Below are 20,643 nucleotides of genomic sequence, written 5' to 3'. Positions count from 1 at the left end.
CACCTTCATCAATCACAACCACAACTACCACCATCACCCGCCATTATAAACTATCACCATCTACCACTACTATCCTCAAGCATAATCGCTATCGTTAACGATCACCACTAGCTACTAGCTAGAAACACCAACATTAGATTAATTAATATTTTATTTGAGTTTTAAGTTTATTAACTTTTAAATAAAGATTTTTTTATATATTTAGATGTTAAAAAAACAAACAGTGCTAATCATTTAATATTCAAATCTTAATACACATCTTAATATTCATATATGTATTCAGATTCAGATGTCTTAATATTCATACACATCTTCACATTCAGATATATATTCAGATCCAGACGTCTTAATCTTAAATAAAAAATAAATGAGGCCGAAGTATAATTAGTATTATAAATTGAACCCAAATAGTTGGTGATAGAGAATAGTTGATTGGTTGGTAATTCTATTGACATCATGAGATCGAGTATTCTTTTATTTTTAATCATATTTGACCTAAAAATGAAAATAGAGTCTTGGCTTTGATAGAAAGCATTTTAGCCCTAAATTAAATTTTTTAATAAATCCATATTAATCGATCCTCAAAATTAACAAGGAACACATAAGAAGTCGCAAAAAACTATTGGCATCATATTTCGAATACTAAACATGAAAATAGAATCTTGGCTTTGATAGGAAACATTTCAGCCCTAAATTAAATTTATTTAGGGAATTCAGATTAATCAGCCTCAAAATTGATAACAAAGATACAAGAAACCTAAAAAAACTATTGGCATCATCCTTCATAATTCTGTATCCACCAAATAAAGCATTTTCAGAAAACTAAAATAAAAACCAAAAAGAAGTCACAATGCGCATTTTCGCTTCTCAACTTCTTCTCCCCCACCCACCTTACCATGCCCCGTCGGAAAAATTCGGAGGCTAATAGATCAACATCCGCAGCTTTTCGACACCCTAAAACCGACCCGAATCGTTATCGGGGCGTCCGTAAACGGCAGTGGGGCCGGTTCGCAGCCGAGATAAGAGACCCGATAAAAAAAGCTCGGGTCTGGCTTGGCACCTTTGACACGGCGGAGGATGCTGCACGTGCTTACGACGATGCCGCACGCGCCTTCCATGGACCGAAAGCGAAAACCAATTTTTCATTTTTGCCTCCGTATGGGCAGAACCAGTTTGAAAATTTTAACCGGCCGGCTTCCAGTAGCCTGAGCAGTACGGTGGAGTCATCCAGCGGGGCGCGTGATTTGCACTCGCGGGTTGAAATTACTCGCCGGATTACTCCGCCGGTGGTGGAGTGTTACAGTGGTTGCGATTCGTCATCGACTGTGGTGGATGATAATATGGACGGCAATTCGTCGTCGTTTTGTAAACAGCCTCTGCCGTTTGATTTGAACTTGCTCCCTCCGTCTGATGACCTGGATGATGTTCACGTTACCCCTTGTATTTTTAGTTATGTTAATTAATTTGATTATGATGAAAAGAAAAATAACTCTTTTTTCTATGTTACTTGGGAAAAATGTATCCATTTGGTGGATGTTGAGAAATTAATAACCAAATGGGTTTTAAATTATGCATAGATTAGTTTACCGAGTCATGATGTTATCTAAATCAGAAAAGAATGTATCTTTGCTATAGAACGTTGAATCTGATGTTGAGTTATTCTTTTCTTAATTTATGTGATTTACCTTTTTTTTTGTATAATGGAAAAATGAATTGGTAATGGAAGTTCTTCCTTATGATACTGAATTTTTTTTTCCTTTGTGCGTTTTTCCTGACAAAATGGGTCTGATGGGTGTGAACTAACTTGGATGGAGGTGTAGTTGACTGATTGATTGCTTCTCTTTTTTGAGAAATATTCTTGTAGTATTATGACTTCGTGCAGGATAATCGGATAAGCACGAGTTGGCAGCATTAGTGATAAATGAGGAGGATATATGCTGCCGAGAAAGAAGATAGAAGGAGTGGAGGTATCTCAAAGATTTAGCAGCCAAGTGAGTAGCAGCATTGGACATTATAACTTGTTTTCTGCATTTTACTATTATGAGTAGACAGACTGGTCCTTTATACTTATAACTTAGTAAATAGAGTGATCACCTTCCCATCAAAACTTGGAATTTAGAGAGGCAACAAATATTGTTGCCAAGAAACAAATTATTGTGAATTGAACTTGAGAAATTACAAGATGAAGAACCAAAATAGTGATGGAAACATAAAAAAATCATCACCAAGGAGTGTGATGTGATGTATGGCCTCGGATTTGAGCCGGGAATAGAGAAACTCCTGGCATGGAGAGCGCTTCCACCTTTAGTGGGCCATATGCAGCGCAAATCTGGATTAGTCGAATCAGTTGATTTCGGATACCGGGTGGTTAAACTGAAAAAACAAAACGAAACATAAAGAAGTCTAGGGGAAAGATAATTGTTCTAGCTCTATGATTTTGCTGTTTAAGACTTAGTATAATGTGGTTTGCGGCGCATTTTATTCATCGGTGGATGAAAAATAGCAAACTGTTGTCTTACGACAGAATGACTCGGCTCCAGCTGTTTGAAAGTAATGGATGGCTCCTGACTGATTCTCAGTTTGTAAAAACCCAACCCCAGCATTTGCAAGATAGGAGGGATGGCAATGGGGCGGTGCGGATTTAGACACATGCGGGGCGCCAGGGCGGTGATGGTTTAGACACATGCAGGCGCGGTGCGGGTCGAAAAAAAAAAAAAACTTTGTGCGGGTGCAGGTTAGGATTTAAAAATTTTAGAAAAAATTAGAGCTCTTGAGATATTGCTAATTTTCTTTGGCCTTTGCTCTTCCTCTCTTGGCTCTTTATGTCTGTAATTTTCTGAAAAGTTGCAATAAGATTTTAGTAAACTAAACAACTTTTAGCTTAAAATTTCTGATTGCTCTCTTAATGATCTGGACCGATTGGCTTTTTTGCCTGACTGCACTGTTTCTCATTTCCTTTGCATAGAAATACATACTTTACTGTGTTCAATTTCAACCTCAACAAATTAGTAGAAAATTTCTCAGAGCAATTGTGTAGCCCTTTGTTTGTTTGCTGAATGTATTTGTCCAGAAAAGCAAGTTCATGTCTCTTGTCACAGTCTAGTAAACTAAGATCAGGATAATAAGAAAATACCATAGGATGCTCCATTTTGAAATTCAGAAAGAGTATGGAAGAGGTTTAAAAGGTAAATTGTTGATTCTGAAAGATGAACTTATTTTTCAGGCATGTTCTTTATCATGTTAGCTTTAGACACTCTTCCGACTTATTCTCTTGTATTGTACTGCCATCAGATCGCTTTCTGTTCCCTGTATTTTGAACTATTTTTTCAACTCTATTACTAATTAAATCCTTTTCTGGTACTCCAGGAACTGTGTGCTATTCGACTATGGCTTTTTCCGAAGATGAAAGTGAAATCGTGCCTGATGAAGCCTTGTTCCACTGTTGAAAAACCTGCAATTCCCATTCAACATAGATAGTTAGCTTCCTGTTGGGATATGTTCAGATATGGTCCATTTTTCTAGGCCGGCTCTCTCTCAAGCAGATGGGATTGTGCTTTGTGATCGTCTAACCAATGCCATGTCTGATCTGAGAACATCATGTGTGAATGCGGGATGCTGTGTACCGGGGTGTCCTTTTATTCTACACATCATCATGTGTTCATTTAGTTGCAAGCAGATGTGTAATTCTACACATCTTTACATGTTCATTTCTAGGCCCCATGCATTAGTGGATTATGGGCTTGTTTGATACATTGGTGGAATAAACAAGGATATCCCAAGAGTTGGGATATTTCAGCGGATTAGTTATCCTACCTTTTATATGGGATAGCTAATTTCACCATTTTGGTATAAAATTTGTTCCAGTATTAGCTAATATCTATAACCAAACATGGAATAAGTATAATCTCAAATTCTACTCCGGGATTATCTTTCTCCGTGGACCAAACAACCCCAAAGTTTGGATGTTGTGGGTTCCAAGTATATCTGATTCAATCTATATTTGTTATTTGTGCATTTTGAACTGTTATCCTACTTAAAAGTAACAATTCTATTTCTAGGCAGCTTAATATTTTTATAAAGTTGGTAGTACATGTATAGAAATTCATCTTAACTATTATGCCTCAATCTCAATTATTGTGTTATAAAAAGATAAAGCTTGCGTTAAGGGCAATGTTATTGGGATTTTGGTTTCACTTCTTATTACAGAAATAATAACTACATGTCACAAGTCCAAGCAAAGTTAGGATTTTGATTATATGAATATATATAATGTCCGATCCACCTTGGGCAAGAATCGTTACTGAGGTCGCATCAACACAAGTCATATAAATTACTTCTATATTGTTAAAACTAGTATGTTTAATATAGTACTCCTTATGTTGTTTTTTATGTCATAACATTCTTTTAGCCGAGAAACGATACTTTCATTTTAGATTTTTTTAAAAAACTTTAAACTTGTTATTTTATCTTGAATCAAATACTTTTATAACTAACAACAACAATAAGAAAATATCATTATATTATTATAAGTGAATAAGTGGAGGATAATGTGTATGCTTACTTTAATTCTATTTTGTGAAGTTGTGAAGATAGAGAGACTATTTTAGTACTTTATAACCATGATATCCAAAATTTTAGAATATTTTGGGCATATGCTAAGAGTCTTTCTTTTTTCTTTTTAAAACTTTGTGCAGGCAAATAACAATAATAACATGACCTCATCAATCAATCCAAATAACTACTATGAATTCACGATCAAGTTACTTGAATTAAACTCATTTCAAGATTCCTCTTCATCATAAAAAGTTAAATGGAATGAGTACTGCTTTTAATATTTTTGTTTATTTTTGCAAAATACAATGAATAAAACGTTAACTCAAAACGGTTAAAAACACAAAGAGAAAAGAAGAAGATAGGACAAAACGTTGGCAGCTTACGTTCCACAGACTCCCCAAATACTTTTCTCTGTGGGCCTGCTCCCCCTCCCACCACAAAATCCTCCCAAAAAATACAAATCTTAAGTAAAAAGTAATCCCCCCAATTGCAGTTCCTCTACTTTATTTCTACTTGAAAAATTCGAATTTGTTTGAGATCGAGGTGTAGTTAATTGATTTTAGAATATCCAATTTACTATGGTGGAAAGTTCGATTGGGGGAGTAGTGCCAGCAGTGAAGGGGTCAGTGAGGGTGGGGGGTAAAGAGGAGGGTGGTGGTAGTGTAAGGGATGAAGATGAAACAGAATGGGAATTGGATAGGGAATTGTTGTGTCCAATTTGTATGCAGATTATAAAGGATGCATTTTTAACTTCCTGTGGCCATAGTTTTTGCTATATGTGTATAATCACTCACCTTCACAATAAGAGTGATTGTCCTTGTTGTTCTCATTATCTTACCACTAGCCAACTCTACCCTAATTTCCTTCTAGACAAGGTTTGTTTTAATTTAATGTCAATGTCAATTTTTTGCTACCAATTATATTTATTGAGATTTTGTACTGGAGGAATTATATTTGTTGGTTGAAATTGTGCCCAGCAAAGTGGAATGGATATTAATAATTCCCTCCGCCCCATTTTATGTGCCGTTGTTTGACTGATCGCCAAGTTTAGGAAAGAAAAATACACTTTGAAACTTGTAGTCTAAAACAAGCGTTAGACATTTCTATGGCTATAAATTATCTGATTAAGGGTGAAATTGGAAGTTTAAAGTTAAATTTTTTGAAATATAGAAATATATCATTCTTCTTGGAACATATTGAAAAGGAAAAAATATCACATAAATTTGGACAGAGGGTTATCATTTAGCCAACGTAGTAGTAGAAGTAGTAGTTGTTGTTTAGTATAGTGTTGGTATTGATTATTGGAAACTGGAATCTAAATAGCTGAGCTGATGAAGTATATAGTGTTGAAGTACATAGTGAAGTTAGATCAGTACGGATATAAACAGCTTCGGCATCCTGGTTTTCTTGGGTTTTTGTTATAATTATCTTAACCCTGTTGTTATGTGAAAGAAATACAAAGAAAAGATAAAGTACATGCCCATGAAAGTTGAGGGATTGCCCCAGTTGTTTAAAGAAAAGATAAATTACAGTTTTTTTATGTGACAGAAATACAAATAATTTTCGTTTCTAGTTGTTCGATATTTGTGCTGCAGTGTTATGTAGTGTTGAATATTGAATTCTACCATGAAAATTGAGTATTTGACTATTTAAGCTTCATTTTACACAGTTCAAGATCTTTAAAAGAGACTAATAACAGAAAAGAAATGAGTAAATGCATTCACTGTGCTCTAGAATGCAAAACCCACTGATGTCTTCTGTGCTAAGAATCTGTGCGTGCACTGATATTTTGTAAACATAATCAAGTACAAAGGTAATTATCTAGCATAATAGAAAGGAAAAAGAGAACTCAGTCTCTGGCAATTGTAGTTATTGGCTATAAGCTGAAACTAGGTATGGCCTAGGTTGATGCTCTGCCTTCTTAGACAACGCTTAGTACAAGTAAGAGGTGTTAAGACGTGCTTCTCAGTGCCCATGGTTGTTAACTTGAAGAGGGTGGCATTAGAAAATAAATGTAATTTTAAAGAGATATATTAATTGGTAAGGAAATGTTATAGATGAAAATATTTGTGATTAGGTATAAAAATAAAAACTGAGAATTAAAAACCAGTTGGTAAGTCTATATTAGACTTGCTCAGGCGACTTCACCCTTTAAGTGACAAGGGGTGAACCGCAGGTATGAATCAAATAAAAAAAGTGAATCCACATCCTTTGCCACTTTCTCTCCTCTGCTTCAAGATTATAAAGATTTTTTCCCTCTTCCTCTTCAAATTAAATCGGCATACTGAAATCGATTTGATCACGTATTCGGGAGATGTCCAAAAATGGACGTGATAGGAAGTTCCACTTAGTTAGCTGGGAGAATGTTACGTCTCCAAAGAAATGAGGGGGTCTTGGGGTGAAAGTCTCCGAGTTTTCAACAAGATATTATTAGGGAAACAGTTATGGAGATTCGGAATTGAGAAGCATGCACTATAGAGGGAGTTGATAGTAGAAATATATGGAATTGTAGAAGGTGGATGGAGGACTAGAAATATCGCATGTTCATTTAGGTACACACTTTGGAGGAATTTTCTTAAAGAATGGGAAGACTTTATCGGCATCATAAATAACTTTCAGGGTAGGGGATGGCGCAGAATCAGCTTTTGGAGTCACATGCACTGCGGGAAAGAGACATTGAGATTCACATTCCCGAACATTTACAATATCTTGATCCAGATGGAGATGATAGTACAACATATCCGGAGGCTACAAGAGATGGGAGTTCATTGGGACATAATAGCATGAAGGAACGTTCAAGATTAGGAAGTAGCTGAATTCCAAGGCTTGATTGAATTGCTTTACGAGCAAAGTACATCAAACACTAGTTAGGACCTATGGAGATAATAGGTGGGAAGTGATGGATCGTTCTCAATAAGGTCATTTTATCATAAGCCCTTAGCGAAGGAGGAATAGGCTCCAAGAAAGGTATGCTTTTTAACTGGGCTAGGAAGAGAAACAATCATAACAGTTAAGAATTTGAGAGAAAGAAGGATTACTTATGTCAGCTGGTGCTTTATGTGCAAATGTTCGAGTGAAGATGTGGACCACCTCCTGCTGCATTGTCAGGTGGCAACTTCCTTATGGTGTGAGATTTTGAGATTGTTCGGGCTACAATTGGTGATGTCGGGCACAATGAAGCAAACATTCTCTAGTTTGACATTTAGAAGAAGGAAGAGAAGATGAAGAGTGGGTTTGCACCAGTAGCACTCATCTAGGTACCAAGGAGGAGAAATAGAAGAGCTTTCGAAGAGACGGAGGACGACATTTGAAGAATATCCTCTCATTCCTAGTTTCATTTTGGTGCATCCATGAAATTCCACTATATATACAAGATTGTGTGTCGTTTGTAGGGAATCATATTATGGTGTAGATTCTTTACTTTTGGTACACTACTTGTTTATAGGAAATTCTCCATTATTAATAAAACTATTTACCTTATAAAAAAAAAGATTAGAATGGTTTCTAGCAGAGACACCATTCTAGTAGCTCTTGGTTTATGTTACATATGAGTGATCTTGCCTTCTCATCATACAACACGCTTTCTCTAATAGCTAGACGAGATTTTATGGAAAAATCTTTTGATTTCTTTATAGGAGAGGATAAATCTCTTTTTTTCAATGCGAGGTCGACGATTCAGAATTTATTTCAACTAAAGGGTTTATTCGTTCTATATTTGAGGTAAATTTAAAAATTGTTCGAATTGTATGATCATCAATTAGCCGTTTCAAATTCTTTATGATTTTCATTCACTCTATTTTTTTAGAAATGGTTTTGAGCGTCTAGGACCTCTTTTAAAGTACTAATTAATTTTTACTTTGAACTTATGAGAAGGAGGTTTCACCCATCTCGCAAGCTTACGTCTAGGGTAGTCCTTGCCATTATATCTAGTAAATTAACTTAACATCAGAAATTTAGCAAGGACGTCTTCCGCTTTTCTGTTGTCACTTTAATTTAGTAAAGAGACATTTTCTTTGTGTAGGAATTAAGAATTGTTACTTTCAAGAAAGAAAAAAGAAAGGAAAAAACATGGTAAGCAAGTAAGCAGTTAAATCGTAAATGTGTTGTTAGCTCCCTTGGAACTGACGCAACAAAAATCGGCTTTCAGAGATGGTTTGCACAAATCTTAAGATAAAGATTAGGACGATATGCTTCCATCAGGATGATTTTTTGTTCCTTCTTTGTTGATTTTTTCTGCATCTAAATCTATCTGATAATCTTATGATGCACTCTCTTTTTTTATTCGAGCTTCTTTTACATATTGACAGGTAAGGTTTAAGTTTTATTTACTCTCAACTATCAGTATCTCTTTACAATCTAATAAACTGTTTTTGTGTGATATAAATTTAGCATAACTATGAGATGGTTACATCTTGAAATGATTTACTTCACCATGCAGCTTATTGTTAAAGGTTTCTCTGTACCACATTTGTAGCTACTGAAGAAGACATCTGCTCGTCAGATTTCAAAAACTGCATCTCCTGTTGAACAATTTCGTCATTCATTGGAACAGGTGAGTCTATTTTCTCAATCTCCAGGTGAAGTCACTATGGATTTAGTTGCTGAAGTTTGCTTCTCGACACTACTAAATTTAATATTTTTTTATGAAGGACTTCCTTTTCAAGTTTGCTCTTTAACTATTTGATCAAAGTTTGGGTGATCTGATTTATATGTTTGTTGAGTTATTGTCTATTATGGTCTTGAAGTTGTGAATTGAAATTTCATATGGTAATTTAGACATATAAAATAGTTGCTTGTGTTATAGGTACATTTGTGGTTCTGATTCTTCTCCATGGGTCAAAGGTGGGTTGTTTGAGAGATGCTTCCTATTCAATTCTGGAGGAGTTAAAACCCCAATATGGAGGCATTCCTTACCCTTCAGTTTTACTTCCTAACCAAATAACCAAGTGTCCCTTTTCTCTTTATTATATTTTTGCCCTCAATTTAACTATGAAATTGATTGATGCAACTTCTTGAAAGATCACTTATTGTGGAGCTCTGCATTGATGTCACCGTTCGAATCAAACATAACATTTTTATATTTGCTATTTTTCCCTGTTCTTTTTATTGGTCAGTGTCATGCACCCATAAATTTTTAACTTTCAGTATCAGTTTTGTACGGAATCTTGAAATGTGACACTTGTTATGCTTAGACAGGGTTGTGATGTATCAATTAAGGAGCTGGACGCTCTATTGTCGATGTTGTCAGAGAGAAAGAGGAAATTGGAGCAGGAAGAAGCAGAGCGAAATATGCAAATTCTGCTAGACTTCTTACAAATGTTAAGGAAGCAAAAAGTTGATGAACTCAATGAGGTTTGTGATTGTTTTAATACCACCTAGAGAAATAAGTCAAGAAGGAAAGAGCAGAGATTTGAAGTTGAGAAGAAAAAAACATATCATGGTAAAATAGGGTATGGCAGTATGCTAGATTTTGGCTTTGCATTCTTATGTTAGTTGAGACTTGAGTCCCTTTTGCTGACTTCCCCTATTCTATTTGGTTATCCATATTAACATTGCTTCTTCTCCCTAAATCAATTCGAGATATTTTATACACAAGTGGTTCTTCACTTGGGTCATTGTGTCTAAGTTGTCCTTTTAAAGTCTTGGATAGCTGCAGTTCACTTTCTCCAAATAACATACTAATAGCCAATTTGCTGATTTGTGCATTTCATTAGGTGCAAAATGATCTGCAATACATCAAAGAGGACATAAATTCAGTGGAGAGACATAGAATAGACCTATACCGAGCTAGGGACCGGTACTCAATGAAGCTTCGAATGCTAGTAGATGATCCAATTGGGAAAAAACCTTGGTCTTCATCCACTGATAGGAACTTTGGTGGTCTTTTCTCCACTTCAAGGAATGCACCTGGAGGATTACCTACTGGAAACTTGACATACAAAAACGTGGAAGGCAAAGCTCAAATAAGCTCTCCTGGACCACATAGAAAAGATAATTCTATCAGTGAATTGAATTCACAACATATGAGTCAATCAGGTCTGGCTGTGGTGAGGAAGAAGCGTGTAAATGCACAGGTTTTGTGGTTGCGACCTCATCTCACTTACAAGTTTCTTAATTTATTTACCTTTTTGCTGTATTTTCTTTGGTATGAAATAGAATACAGCAACAACAAACCCAGTATAATCCCACGAGTAGGGTTTGGGGAGTGTAGTGTGTACGCAGACCTTACCCCTACCTTGAGAAGGTAGAGAAGCTGTTTCCAATAGACCCTCGGCTCAAGGAAAGATGCAAAAAGAATAAGTAGCAACAACGAAAGAAACGTGTACTAATAGAAAATCTCGAAAAATAAAAGTACAAGACTATCACTAATACTACTGGTATGGACAAGGAAAACACACGATTACCTACTAACCTTTTACCCTTATTCTTGACCTCCACACCTTCATATCGAGGGTTATGTCCTCGATAAGGTAAAGCAGCGCCATGTCTTGCCTAATCACCTCTCCCCAATATTTCTTTGTCCTACCTCTACCTCTCCTCAAACCCACTAAGGTAAACCTCTCACACTTTCTCACTGGGGAATTAATGCCTCTCCTCGCTTCCCGCATCTTGTCCTCCATAGGGTCCACGCCCACCTTGTCCCGGATAACTTCAATCCTAATCTTATCTAACCTGGTATGTCCACACATTCATCTAAGCATCCTCATTTCTGCTACCTTCATCTTTTGGACATAAAAGAGTTCTTGACTGACCAATACTCAGCCTCATAAAACATAGCCAGTCTAACCACCGCTTTGTAAAACTTACTTTTAAGTTTTTATGACACATTCTTATCGCTCAAAATACCGAATGCGAGCCTCTACTTCATCCACTCCGCTCAAATACGATGAGTAACATCCTTCAATCTCTCTATTATTTTGGATTACTGACCCAAGGTACTTGAAAGTTTAAACTTCCTCTCTTGAGGATGATTTGTGTATCAAGCCTTAAGTCCACATTCGCTTCATGAGTCGCATCACTGAACTTGTACTCCAAGTATTCAGTCTTGCTCCTGCTCAACTTGAAACTTATAGACTCCAGGGTCTGTCACCAAACCTCCAATGTCGCGTTCAACCCAACTTGCGTCTCGTTAATCAATACAATGTCATCTGCAAACAACATACAGCATGACACCTCTCCTTGAATGTGACGCGTCAATGCGTCCGCCAAGGCAAATAAAAATGGGCTAAGGGCTAATTCTTGGTGCAACCCCATCACAACAGGAAGTGTTACGAGTCTCCTCCGACTGTCTTCACTCGCGTCTTAGCTCCATCATATGTGTCCTTTATCACCATAGTATAAGTCACTGGAACACCTCTAGCCTCTAAACATCTCCATAGGACCTCCCTTGGGACTTTATCGTATGCTTTTTCTAGGTCAATGAATACCATATGCAAGTCCCTCTTCCTCTCCCTATACTCCTAATAAGGTGAATGATTTCCGTAGTCGAACACCCCGGCATGGATCCGAATTGGTTCTCGGAAATAGACACACTCCTCCTCAGCCTTACTCCCACCACCCTCTCCCAAACTTTTGTAGTATGGCTTAGCAGTTTGATACCCCTATAATTATTGCTGGTATGAAATAAAATGATATCTGTAAGTGATCCAGTAGTGGGATTCACTACTGTACCCATGACATACCGGGAAAGTTGATGAGAAAACGGTCTATTCTATGGATACCTTTTTGTCACACATTTCTTGTATGAAAGCTTCCAGTGTGATGATCAAACTAAGATGATTTAATCACATCCGAGGTTCTCGTTAACTATTTTTCAGCTACCCAACTTATTCCCGTAGTAATGGTGATCTCACATTTGCTGATTTTGAAGAAAGCTATCATGCACAATTCTTCTTGTAAGCTATTTTCCATGATTTTTCATGCTTTCTCACGGAGAGATGTAAGCAGTACATATTCCTCCATCAAGGAATTAGATATCTGAACTGCTTAATGTCTATGTTGGTTATGGGTAATCTTTCTAGCCTATCTTTCTAGTCTTTGATATTATTGGTTGGTGAATGGTTTTCATATTTGACTACAGTTCAATGATCTCCAAGAATGTTACTTGCAAAAGAGACGTCTATTGGCGAACAAATCGCATGTTAAGGAGGAAAAGGACGTAGATGTCATAAAAAGAGAAGGTTACAGTGCAGGACTAGAAGATTTCCAGTCTGTACTTAGCACTTTCACTCGTTATAGGTATAATTTATGGTCTGTTATTCGCTGAACATGCTTGATTTTAATTTCTTGCACCTTTTTTTCTTTCTTTTGTGTACTAATTTTTAGTTTTAATCTTTAACAGTCGGTTAAGAGTCATTGCTGAGCTTCGGCATGGGGATCTTTTTCACTCAGCCAATATCGTGTCAAGGCAAGTTTGGTCTTTGTGTATAATTGAAGGCTTAAAGTTCTCCTTTTACTGGTTTCCATGGTGTCAGATTTATATGGATATTAGATATTAAAGAGGAGAACCAGGGTTGTGGTTGTGGCAGATAGATTTTATCCAGAGTGGGAAAATGGCTTCGCTGGAGGACCAATTTTGCTTTGTGTCTTGAATGTTGTATTTTCAGACCTGAAATTACAATCAGAGACGCAACAAAAGGAAAAAGAATCAGGAAATTGTCTTATGAGCCATCCCATTTATTTGGTTCTCTTATCAGTTCGGCTCTGGTATGCAAATCTTATTCCAAATACTAAACTTGGAGATGTTTTTGTTGCAGCATTGAATTTGATCGTGATGATGAGTTGTTTGCTACTGCTGGAGTTTCACGGCGTATAAAAGTTTTTGACTTCTCTTCGGTGAGTTTTTAACTTTTATCTTGTTTTATCTCTTGATTCCATTGGGTGCAATGACATTACTGAATGACATATCATGGGTCAACTTCTATTGTTTATTTTGCAAATGAGTAAGTGCAAAAGCTATTTTATTCTGAAATTATTTTTCACCTTCTGATTATTCATTAGAAAAAAAAAAAGCCCGAGCCGACCTGCTTTTTGGTTGTTCAAACTCAACTTCAGTATTAATGAGTGCTTCGGTTCAAATTCCAGATGAGCTTGAAAGCAAGCTCCCGCACAACAACAAGTATGCCTCAATCCCAAACAAGTTGGTGAAAGCAAGCTCAAGCACGACTCGCATAAATTTTTGTGAAACTTGAACTTTGGCTCAACTTGTGTGACAAACTAAACAAGCTGATACATCGAGTTTGAGCTCGAACCTCAATTCAAGCTCAAATTATGTATATATTAATAACACTTTAAAAGTAATATTATAATATGCGCAGATTTAGAATTAAATCGGGTGATAATATTTTTTCGCACTAATATAGATATATTTAAGTAAATAATTATTTAAAAATAAATCGTCCATGAATATAAAAGAGCAGACCTCAAGTTTGTAGGAGCTTAGCTCCTTAGCGTACTAACTCAAAGTTTAATGAAGCTCAGAGACTAAGAGTTGAGCATTTTTCCAAATAGTATTGGTTCATTTACAACTCGAACATTCAATACCTTGCTGGCATACGTAATGCTTAATAGTATGTGGATGTGTGTCAATACGGAACCTTCCACAGGGAATGAAATGTCTTTCTCTAGGTCACCTTCTTTCTGGAATAGTATTTTCCTTGTTTGTTGCTGCAAATTTGGGTGGCAACAAGTTCCTGGTTGCAGACAGCACATCGCCTGGTTTGTGCATAGTGGATCTATTAAATTTCTTATATGTTCCTGCAACACATTGGAGTGGTGCTTAGATAGGAGAACAACACCTGACTGTTGCAGCTAATTTTGTTTCCTTTAATATTTACATAAATGACCTTGAGTACTATTTAGCTTCTTCTTATAACGCAACCTACATATTGGCCATTTAAGGATATTGTTAACCTTTTCCTTGCCATGATAGTATGTTTTATTTGTGTTTTCTTTTTGTGTGGACAAATATTATGGCAGAGCTCTCCTTTTGCATATTTCTCTCAAGTTACTTCTCCTAGTTACTGATCTAGCCTGTTATGCTTCTGCTTTTCAGGTTGTAAACGAACCTGCAGATGTGCATTGCCCTGTTGTCGAAATGTCAACTCGTTCTAAGCTGAGCTGCTTGAGCTGGAATAAGTATACCAAGAACCACATAGCAAGTAGCGATTATGATGGAATAGTAACTGTATGGGATGTGACCACTAGACAGGTGAATCAGCACTTCTGATAATCAGTATTAACTGTTGACTTTTTCATCTTCCTATGACTGATACTGATCCCTTTCTGGTGTTCAGAGTGTGATGGAATATGAAGAGCATGAGAAACGGGCATGGAGTGTTGATTTTTCACGCACAGACCCCTCGATGCTTGTATCTGGCAGTGATGATTGTAAGGTATTAAAGGATTATTTCTCACTTGTCAAACACAAGTCTTAACCTTTTTAGGTTGGTAATACTCAGGCCTATATGATGTGACAAATCAATAGAAATAAATGACACCACTGAAGCAAAAGAGAATGCGTGACTCATTTACTAAGTAAATAAGTCTTGGAATCATCCTTTGATAATGTTTGATAAACCTTTCCTAGGTTGTCTTCTGATCCATTTCTATGCTATGTTCAATAACATACGAGCTTGCTTCTGGTTAGGGAAATGCTGATGTAAATGCTACCAATGGTGTCTTATATTCCATCAGTCGATCTTAATAGAGGCCTAAGTAGCATCCGCGTAGGACAAGGACCTCATACTGCCTGCCTGACCTAAATATTCTCTTTTCATAGTTTACTACTGTATCCTTCTCCGGTTGTCGTTCCAACAGTACTGCTCCTATTTTAATGGTCGTCTCAATGGCATACTGCCTAGACCATCTCAGTAGCTCTTCTATCCGTGATTCTACTTTCCACTATTAGTCACTTTCCAAGCAACACTATTCCGGTGAGAAGCTGTTGTTCAAATTGACATCGTGAGACCAGGGCAATGTGGAGAAGCTGGTAAATGCTATTAACATTGATGATACAATTTTGAGTGATTTTGACGATTCACTACTCCAGAGGCACTGCTGAGGCAGCCTTGTTACTACCTCTGCGACTATTCACTAGTTTGTTGTTTTTTCAAATAAGCAAATTCAAATTGGTTTTCCCATGTCCAGTGTGAGGGAGCGTGATGAATGTGAGAAATAATATGTCACTTTATTCAGTTATATTATTTCACAATGAACAAATATAACATATGTATTGTATCTTAGTTTGTCCTACATTGGTTGAAGAAATGTAATGTAGTCGTTTATATAGTTTTGGACAACCCTTACCATATGAGTTAGATGTCGAGGTTGAGTTGGGCCCAAGGTACTTTCTTAAAATCATATCAAAGCTAGAGCCGGACCTGTTGTTCTGTTACCTAATGTTGGGCCCCCATGTTATGCTAAATCCATGTGTCCAGATGTCTAGTTGTGGGTGGACAGAGGGTTATTAGAATCTAAGTTGCTCCGATATTGCAGTTTAGGTACCGCACCCGTGTCGACACGACACTAGTATGGATGTGGGTATGGGATCCGTACCGGATCTGGTCAAACAATTTTGGGTAGTTTGACCACGACGTACAGAAAAATTCGAGACGACATACAATTTGATTCCCGAAATCAGAACCAAAACTAGAGTAAATTTGAAGAACATTGCATACCTTAACTAGGAAATCAATCATTTACTTATCTACAACTTGAGAATAAAAAAGAAATTCACACTTTACAAGCCATACGTAAGTATTCCACAAATATTTTCATAATTTAGAGGTATTTTTATAATTTTTGAATTATTTTTAGCCGGATCCCCGCACCCGTATCCGTATTAAGATCTGTATCCCCGAATCTTAGAATTTACATCTCGAAGGATCCGACCTCTAGATCCGCACCCGTGTCGGACACCTGCACCCGTGTCCGAGCAACTTAGGTTAGAATTGCCACATTGGTTGAGGGAGTGAACTATAGTCTCCTAAGTTGCGCGGACTCTTCATTTTTGGTGCCGCACCCGTCTCGACACGGGACGGGACTGGGATACGTCCCGGATTCGGTCAACTAACTTCGGATACTTTGACCTTAGTCCATCGACAAATTTGGGGGGAAATTGGAATTTTGATTTCTCAAAATTAAAAATAAAACATATTTAAGACATGCGAAATGGCATACCTTCAATATTGTAGTACTTTTGTCTCATATTTGCTGCTTTGTGTTCTAGAAAAACCAAGAATTCAAGGGGTCGTGTTCTAAGTTCCTACTTATAGCTCTATTTTTTATAATTTTGAATTTTTTTAGCCGAATCCCCACACTTTTATCCATAACTGGATCCGCACCCCCGAATCTTAAAATTTAGATTTTGCCGAATCCGACACTCGGATCCGTGTCCGTATCGGATGCCCGCACCCGAGTCCGAGCAACTTAGGTAGTCTCTTTATACGGTCTTTGGCAATCTTCATTTCATGAGTTAATATTTGAGGTTGAATTAGGCGCAAGGTCCACATTCTTAACATACCTCACACCTTTAATTAGTTATATCTTGTTATGCCCATTAGGCGTCATATAAGCCACTTCTCTTCTCTTATATCTCGCAGTAGTATCATTGTTTAGCTTGTAAATAGTTAAGTGAACTAAGTATTTTATATAGATAACCCAAAATGTTATATAGCTAATTAATCAGGTCTTCGCAATTGTTAGAAATGCCTAAGCAATGAAAGCATTGATCTAGAGACCGAAACTTACAAAGAGTCAATCGTTTTATACCTTCTGATTGTTTCCTGGCATCAAGTCAGAACCTTGCCGAGAAGTCTATGGTGCCGTCTTCCAGTGGGCATAGTTCGCAAGTTAGATAGCTTCTCTCAGTCCCCAAGATTCTAGTAGGTAAGTTAGCTTGGTCTGTTAGCTATTTGCTTCTCTACAAAATATTAGTACTTCAACTTTAAGAAGATTATGGACAAATATGTCTTCAGAATTATCTGTGATTGTTTCCCTCCTTTTGATTCACATTGTTTGCGTAGGGGACTAGTCACTATACTAGTAAAACGATGTAAGCAAAATTCTTGGTTCATATCAATGAGTTTCTCTTGTTAAGTCACTGCTAGTGAAATCTCAGCTACAGCAGAAGTCTGCTTCCTAAGCCCCAATCTTTGTTTTCTCCTTTCCCTTCTCTTCTTTTTTCTTCTTTCCTAACTTTGTAATGAAGTCAGGTACCGCAGATATTTGTCCGCGTCATAGACAACTTCTAAAAGACACTGAAATCTTACTAATATTTACCAGCAAATCTTTTCCTTGCTAGCTAAGCTAAAGGATCTTCAGCAACTTTCTCCTTTACTACAGTAATATAAAATGTATAATTATCATTGAAAAAGATATTTTTTAGGTGCTCAGGGTTACTGCTGGTCTTCTAATTGGAGGCGACAAAGCATGAAATATCCTATTAAATGTGGCACATTTGTCTCATCTAAATACCTTAGACTTTAGAATTGAACTTTCAGTTTTTCATCACGTGTCTAAGTTTTGGTCCATTAGTTCATATGGAAGAAAATCCCTGGGCATATTAACCCTTCATAGTATTTTTTGATGTTTTGGTACAAATTATCCTTATTGCTTTCTGATAGTTTATTATACAGTCATGTTTTCCACTTTCCGAGCCAATAACATTAATGCTTCTATTTCCCTAACTTAGGTTTGCATCATCATTCTATGCTGCTGCAGGTCAAAGTTTGGTGCACTAAGCAGGAAGCAAGTGTTCTTAATATTGACATGAAGGCGAATATATGCTGTGTAAAATATAATCCTGGATCCGGTGTGCATATAGCGGTATATTCCTTATTTTATATAGAGGTCTCTTCTATTCCTTATATCTCCAGTTCTCCACTGCTGGTGAATTCCTTTTTATGATGTGGTGGTCTCTTCTCTTCTCTACCTCCGCTGTTAAGGGAGGTGGGTTCACATTGAAGAAGTATCTTGAAAAGTTTTTGTTGCTGGCGATATGCCTGACTTTGTGAAAGAGCTGCGGAGTATTCAGTACTAGGCTCCTTGCCAAGCTAGTTCACTTATTTACTGATTTTTGTTATAACAGTTTTGCTGCATCTGAGAAGTGATGCTAGCTGGTCTGTTGGATCAAGTGGAACAAAAATTACAAAAAGCACCTTGAACTATCTTCATTGTGAATGAGCTCTGTGTTATATAATGGAACTATTCTCAGATTATTTTTCATGTGTTTTTGGCTTGGAACTCTAATTCCTTTCATTCATTTGAAAGACCGTGACTGATGTTATGGCTAAAATGCAATTAATGAACGCATCTTGATTAAAAAAATAATGCAATAACTGAACAACTGACTGGTCATACATGCATGTGTTTGCTCTCCTGGCTCTGTTGGCTTGATATCCATGATGTGTTTTTGCCGTGATCATGCCATTGTCAAATTTGTTTTGCAGTTAGACATGGATAATGTTCCATATGTTCCTTTAGCTCTGCAGACTCCATGTTTCATTATGATAGATAACTTCGTTTGTGTCCGAGATTCTAGACTCTTCATTATATGTTCCTTAAATATTTCTGGATTTGGAGCATCAATTTCTCATATAGCTCAGTCCGTGTTTCAACCCAAAAAAAAATTAAAAAAAATCCTCATGGTGTACATCTCGTGATATTTTGTAGGTTGGCTCTGCGGATCATCATATCCATTATTATGACTTAAGGAACACCAGCCAGCCGGTTCACATTTTTAGTGGCCATAGAAAAGCTGTTTCATATGTAAAATTTTTGTCCAACAATGAGCTTGCTTCAGCATCAACAGATAGTACGCTACGGTTGTGGGATGTAAAAGAAGATCTGCCTGTAAGATATTTTTTAAATTTTACTATCCCTCACTGAAGAATTTTTCCTGCCACCAACCATTTGCTGTGATTGGCGAGATGCTTTTTTGGTCTTCAATTCTCTTTGTTCTTTGACCAAAGGCAAAAGTTATTCACGGCTATTAACACTGCTTGAGCGATTTCCAGATTCGCACACTTAGAGGACATACAAACGAGAAAAACTTTGTTGGTCTCACAGTAAACAATGAATTCCTCGCTTGTGGCAGTGAAACAAATGAAGTATTTGTGTACCATAAGGTCAGTGAAATTTTTTAATCTTTGTTGAAGTGCTGATAGTATTTGATCTAACTAATGTGTTAATTTATAGGCGATCTCCAAACCTGTTACTTGGCATAGATTTGGTTCCCCAGATGTGGATGATGCCGATGAAGACGCAGGATCTTATTTCATTAGCGCGGTATGTTGGAAGAGTGATAGCCCTACGATGTTAGCCGCAAACAGCCAGGGAACTATAAAAGTGTTAGTCCTTGCAGCCTGAATTATACAGCTGCTAGTTAAGAATGCTTGATTGAACTGTAGTTGAAATCTAATTAGTAGAAATGGATTTCACATTCAATTTTTTCTGTAGATATCGATTCAACAACCATCAGATGGCATGGTTCCTCATATTTGTCAATGTATTCATATTAAAACATGTAAAAAGTTGTCGGGTTTGGTAATTAGGAGGATATACTGCTCTTAAATGACAGAGGCAGAGTTATACAGCAATGACTTTTGTCATTGAAATCATAATTCACATCTTTAATTCATTGACAAATACTCATTTGGGCTTATTTACATTTGGAGCACTTTCAGATGAGCTACTTCAGAAAAGCAAATATACACTCTTTTATTTCACAGTTGGAACTTTGTATAGCTAATGGGCACATGCCAAAAAAACAAAGATTGGCATTTTCATTCAGTATGCTGTTTTACAAAGACAACACACACACTGAAACAAACATAAAGAGAATTTGTTTTATAATATAAACATAAAAGTGATACACCACAACCTTTAGAAAAGGGTTAATGCGGAAAATAGAAAGAAGCTCAGGAGGGATAGAAAAGAAACAAGGACTCTAACCTTCCTTGCAAGCTTTAGGGGTATATGACAGGTTTCGGACTTGCAAGGTCAAGAAAACTCGAGCCATTTCTCCAGTTTTCTAAGAGATGAGAAACAAATGTAAGAAGAATAAGCTCAGGAAGGATAACACCGATG

At 36.8% G+C, this 20,643-nt stretch overlaps 2 protein-coding genes and 1 long non-coding RNA gene across 4 annotated transcripts; all 3 read left to right on the top strand.

Annotated features, from left to right (window-relative positions):
- The first annotated feature begins 665 nt into the window (after nt 1-665).
- On the top strand, nt 666-1,671 carry LOC142161643 (ethylene-responsive transcription factor 3-like). The gene has a single exon (XM_075242258.1). It carries the CDS (start codon nt 897-899, stop codon nt 1,461-1,463), a length of 567 nt encoding a protein of 188 aa, XP_075098359.1. The 5' UTR covers nt 666-896; the 3' UTR covers nt 1,464-1,671.
- Nucleotides 1,672-1,997: 326 nt separating this feature from the next.
- LOC107792544 (uncharacterized) lies at nt 1,998-4,114 on the top strand. Its single transcript, XR_012704514.1, has 2 exons — nt 1,998-2,734; nt 3,367-4,114. It is a non-coding gene; the product is annotated as an uncharacterized LOC107792544 (long non-coding RNA).
- Nucleotides 4,115-4,914: 800 nt separating this feature from the next.
- Nucleotides 4,915-20,204, top strand: LOC107792543 (E3 ubiquitin-protein ligase COP1). Of its 2 annotated transcripts, XM_075241492.1 has the most exons (14): nt 4,988-5,429; nt 8,993-9,106; nt 9,359-9,396; nt 9,747-9,906; nt 10,269-10,628; nt 12,635-12,792; nt 12,896-12,961; nt 13,311-13,389; nt 14,609-14,764; nt 14,850-14,948; nt 18,277-18,381; nt 19,228-19,407; nt 19,572-19,682; nt 19,753-20,204. In XM_075241492.1, exons 3-14 carry the CDS (start codon nt 9,386-9,388, stop codon nt 19,921-19,923), a joined length of 1,656 nt encoding a protein of 551 aa, XP_075097593.1. In that variant the 5' UTR covers nt 4,988-5,429; nt 8,993-9,106; nt 9,359-9,385; the 3' UTR covers nt 19,924-20,204. The 2 variants fall into 2 exon arrangements, with proteins under 2 accessions (XP_075097592.1, XP_075097593.1); XM_075241491.1 differs by lacking the exon at nt 9,359-9,396 and having other exon boundaries at nt 4,915-5,429; nt 9,029-9,106; nt 9,751-9,906.
- Nucleotides 20,205-20,643: the final 439 nt, after the last annotated feature.

Source organism: Nicotiana tabacum, chromosome 21, assembly GCF_000715075.1.
Source record: "Nicotiana tabacum cultivar K326 chromosome 21, ASM71507v2, whole genome shotgun sequence".
Classification (NCBI taxonomy): Eukaryota; Viridiplantae; Streptophyta; class Magnoliopsida; order Solanales; family Solanaceae; genus Nicotiana; species Nicotiana tabacum.
The sequence above is the reverse complement of the archived record's forward strand: the minus strand, read 5'-3'. Positions and strand labels throughout refer to the sequence as shown.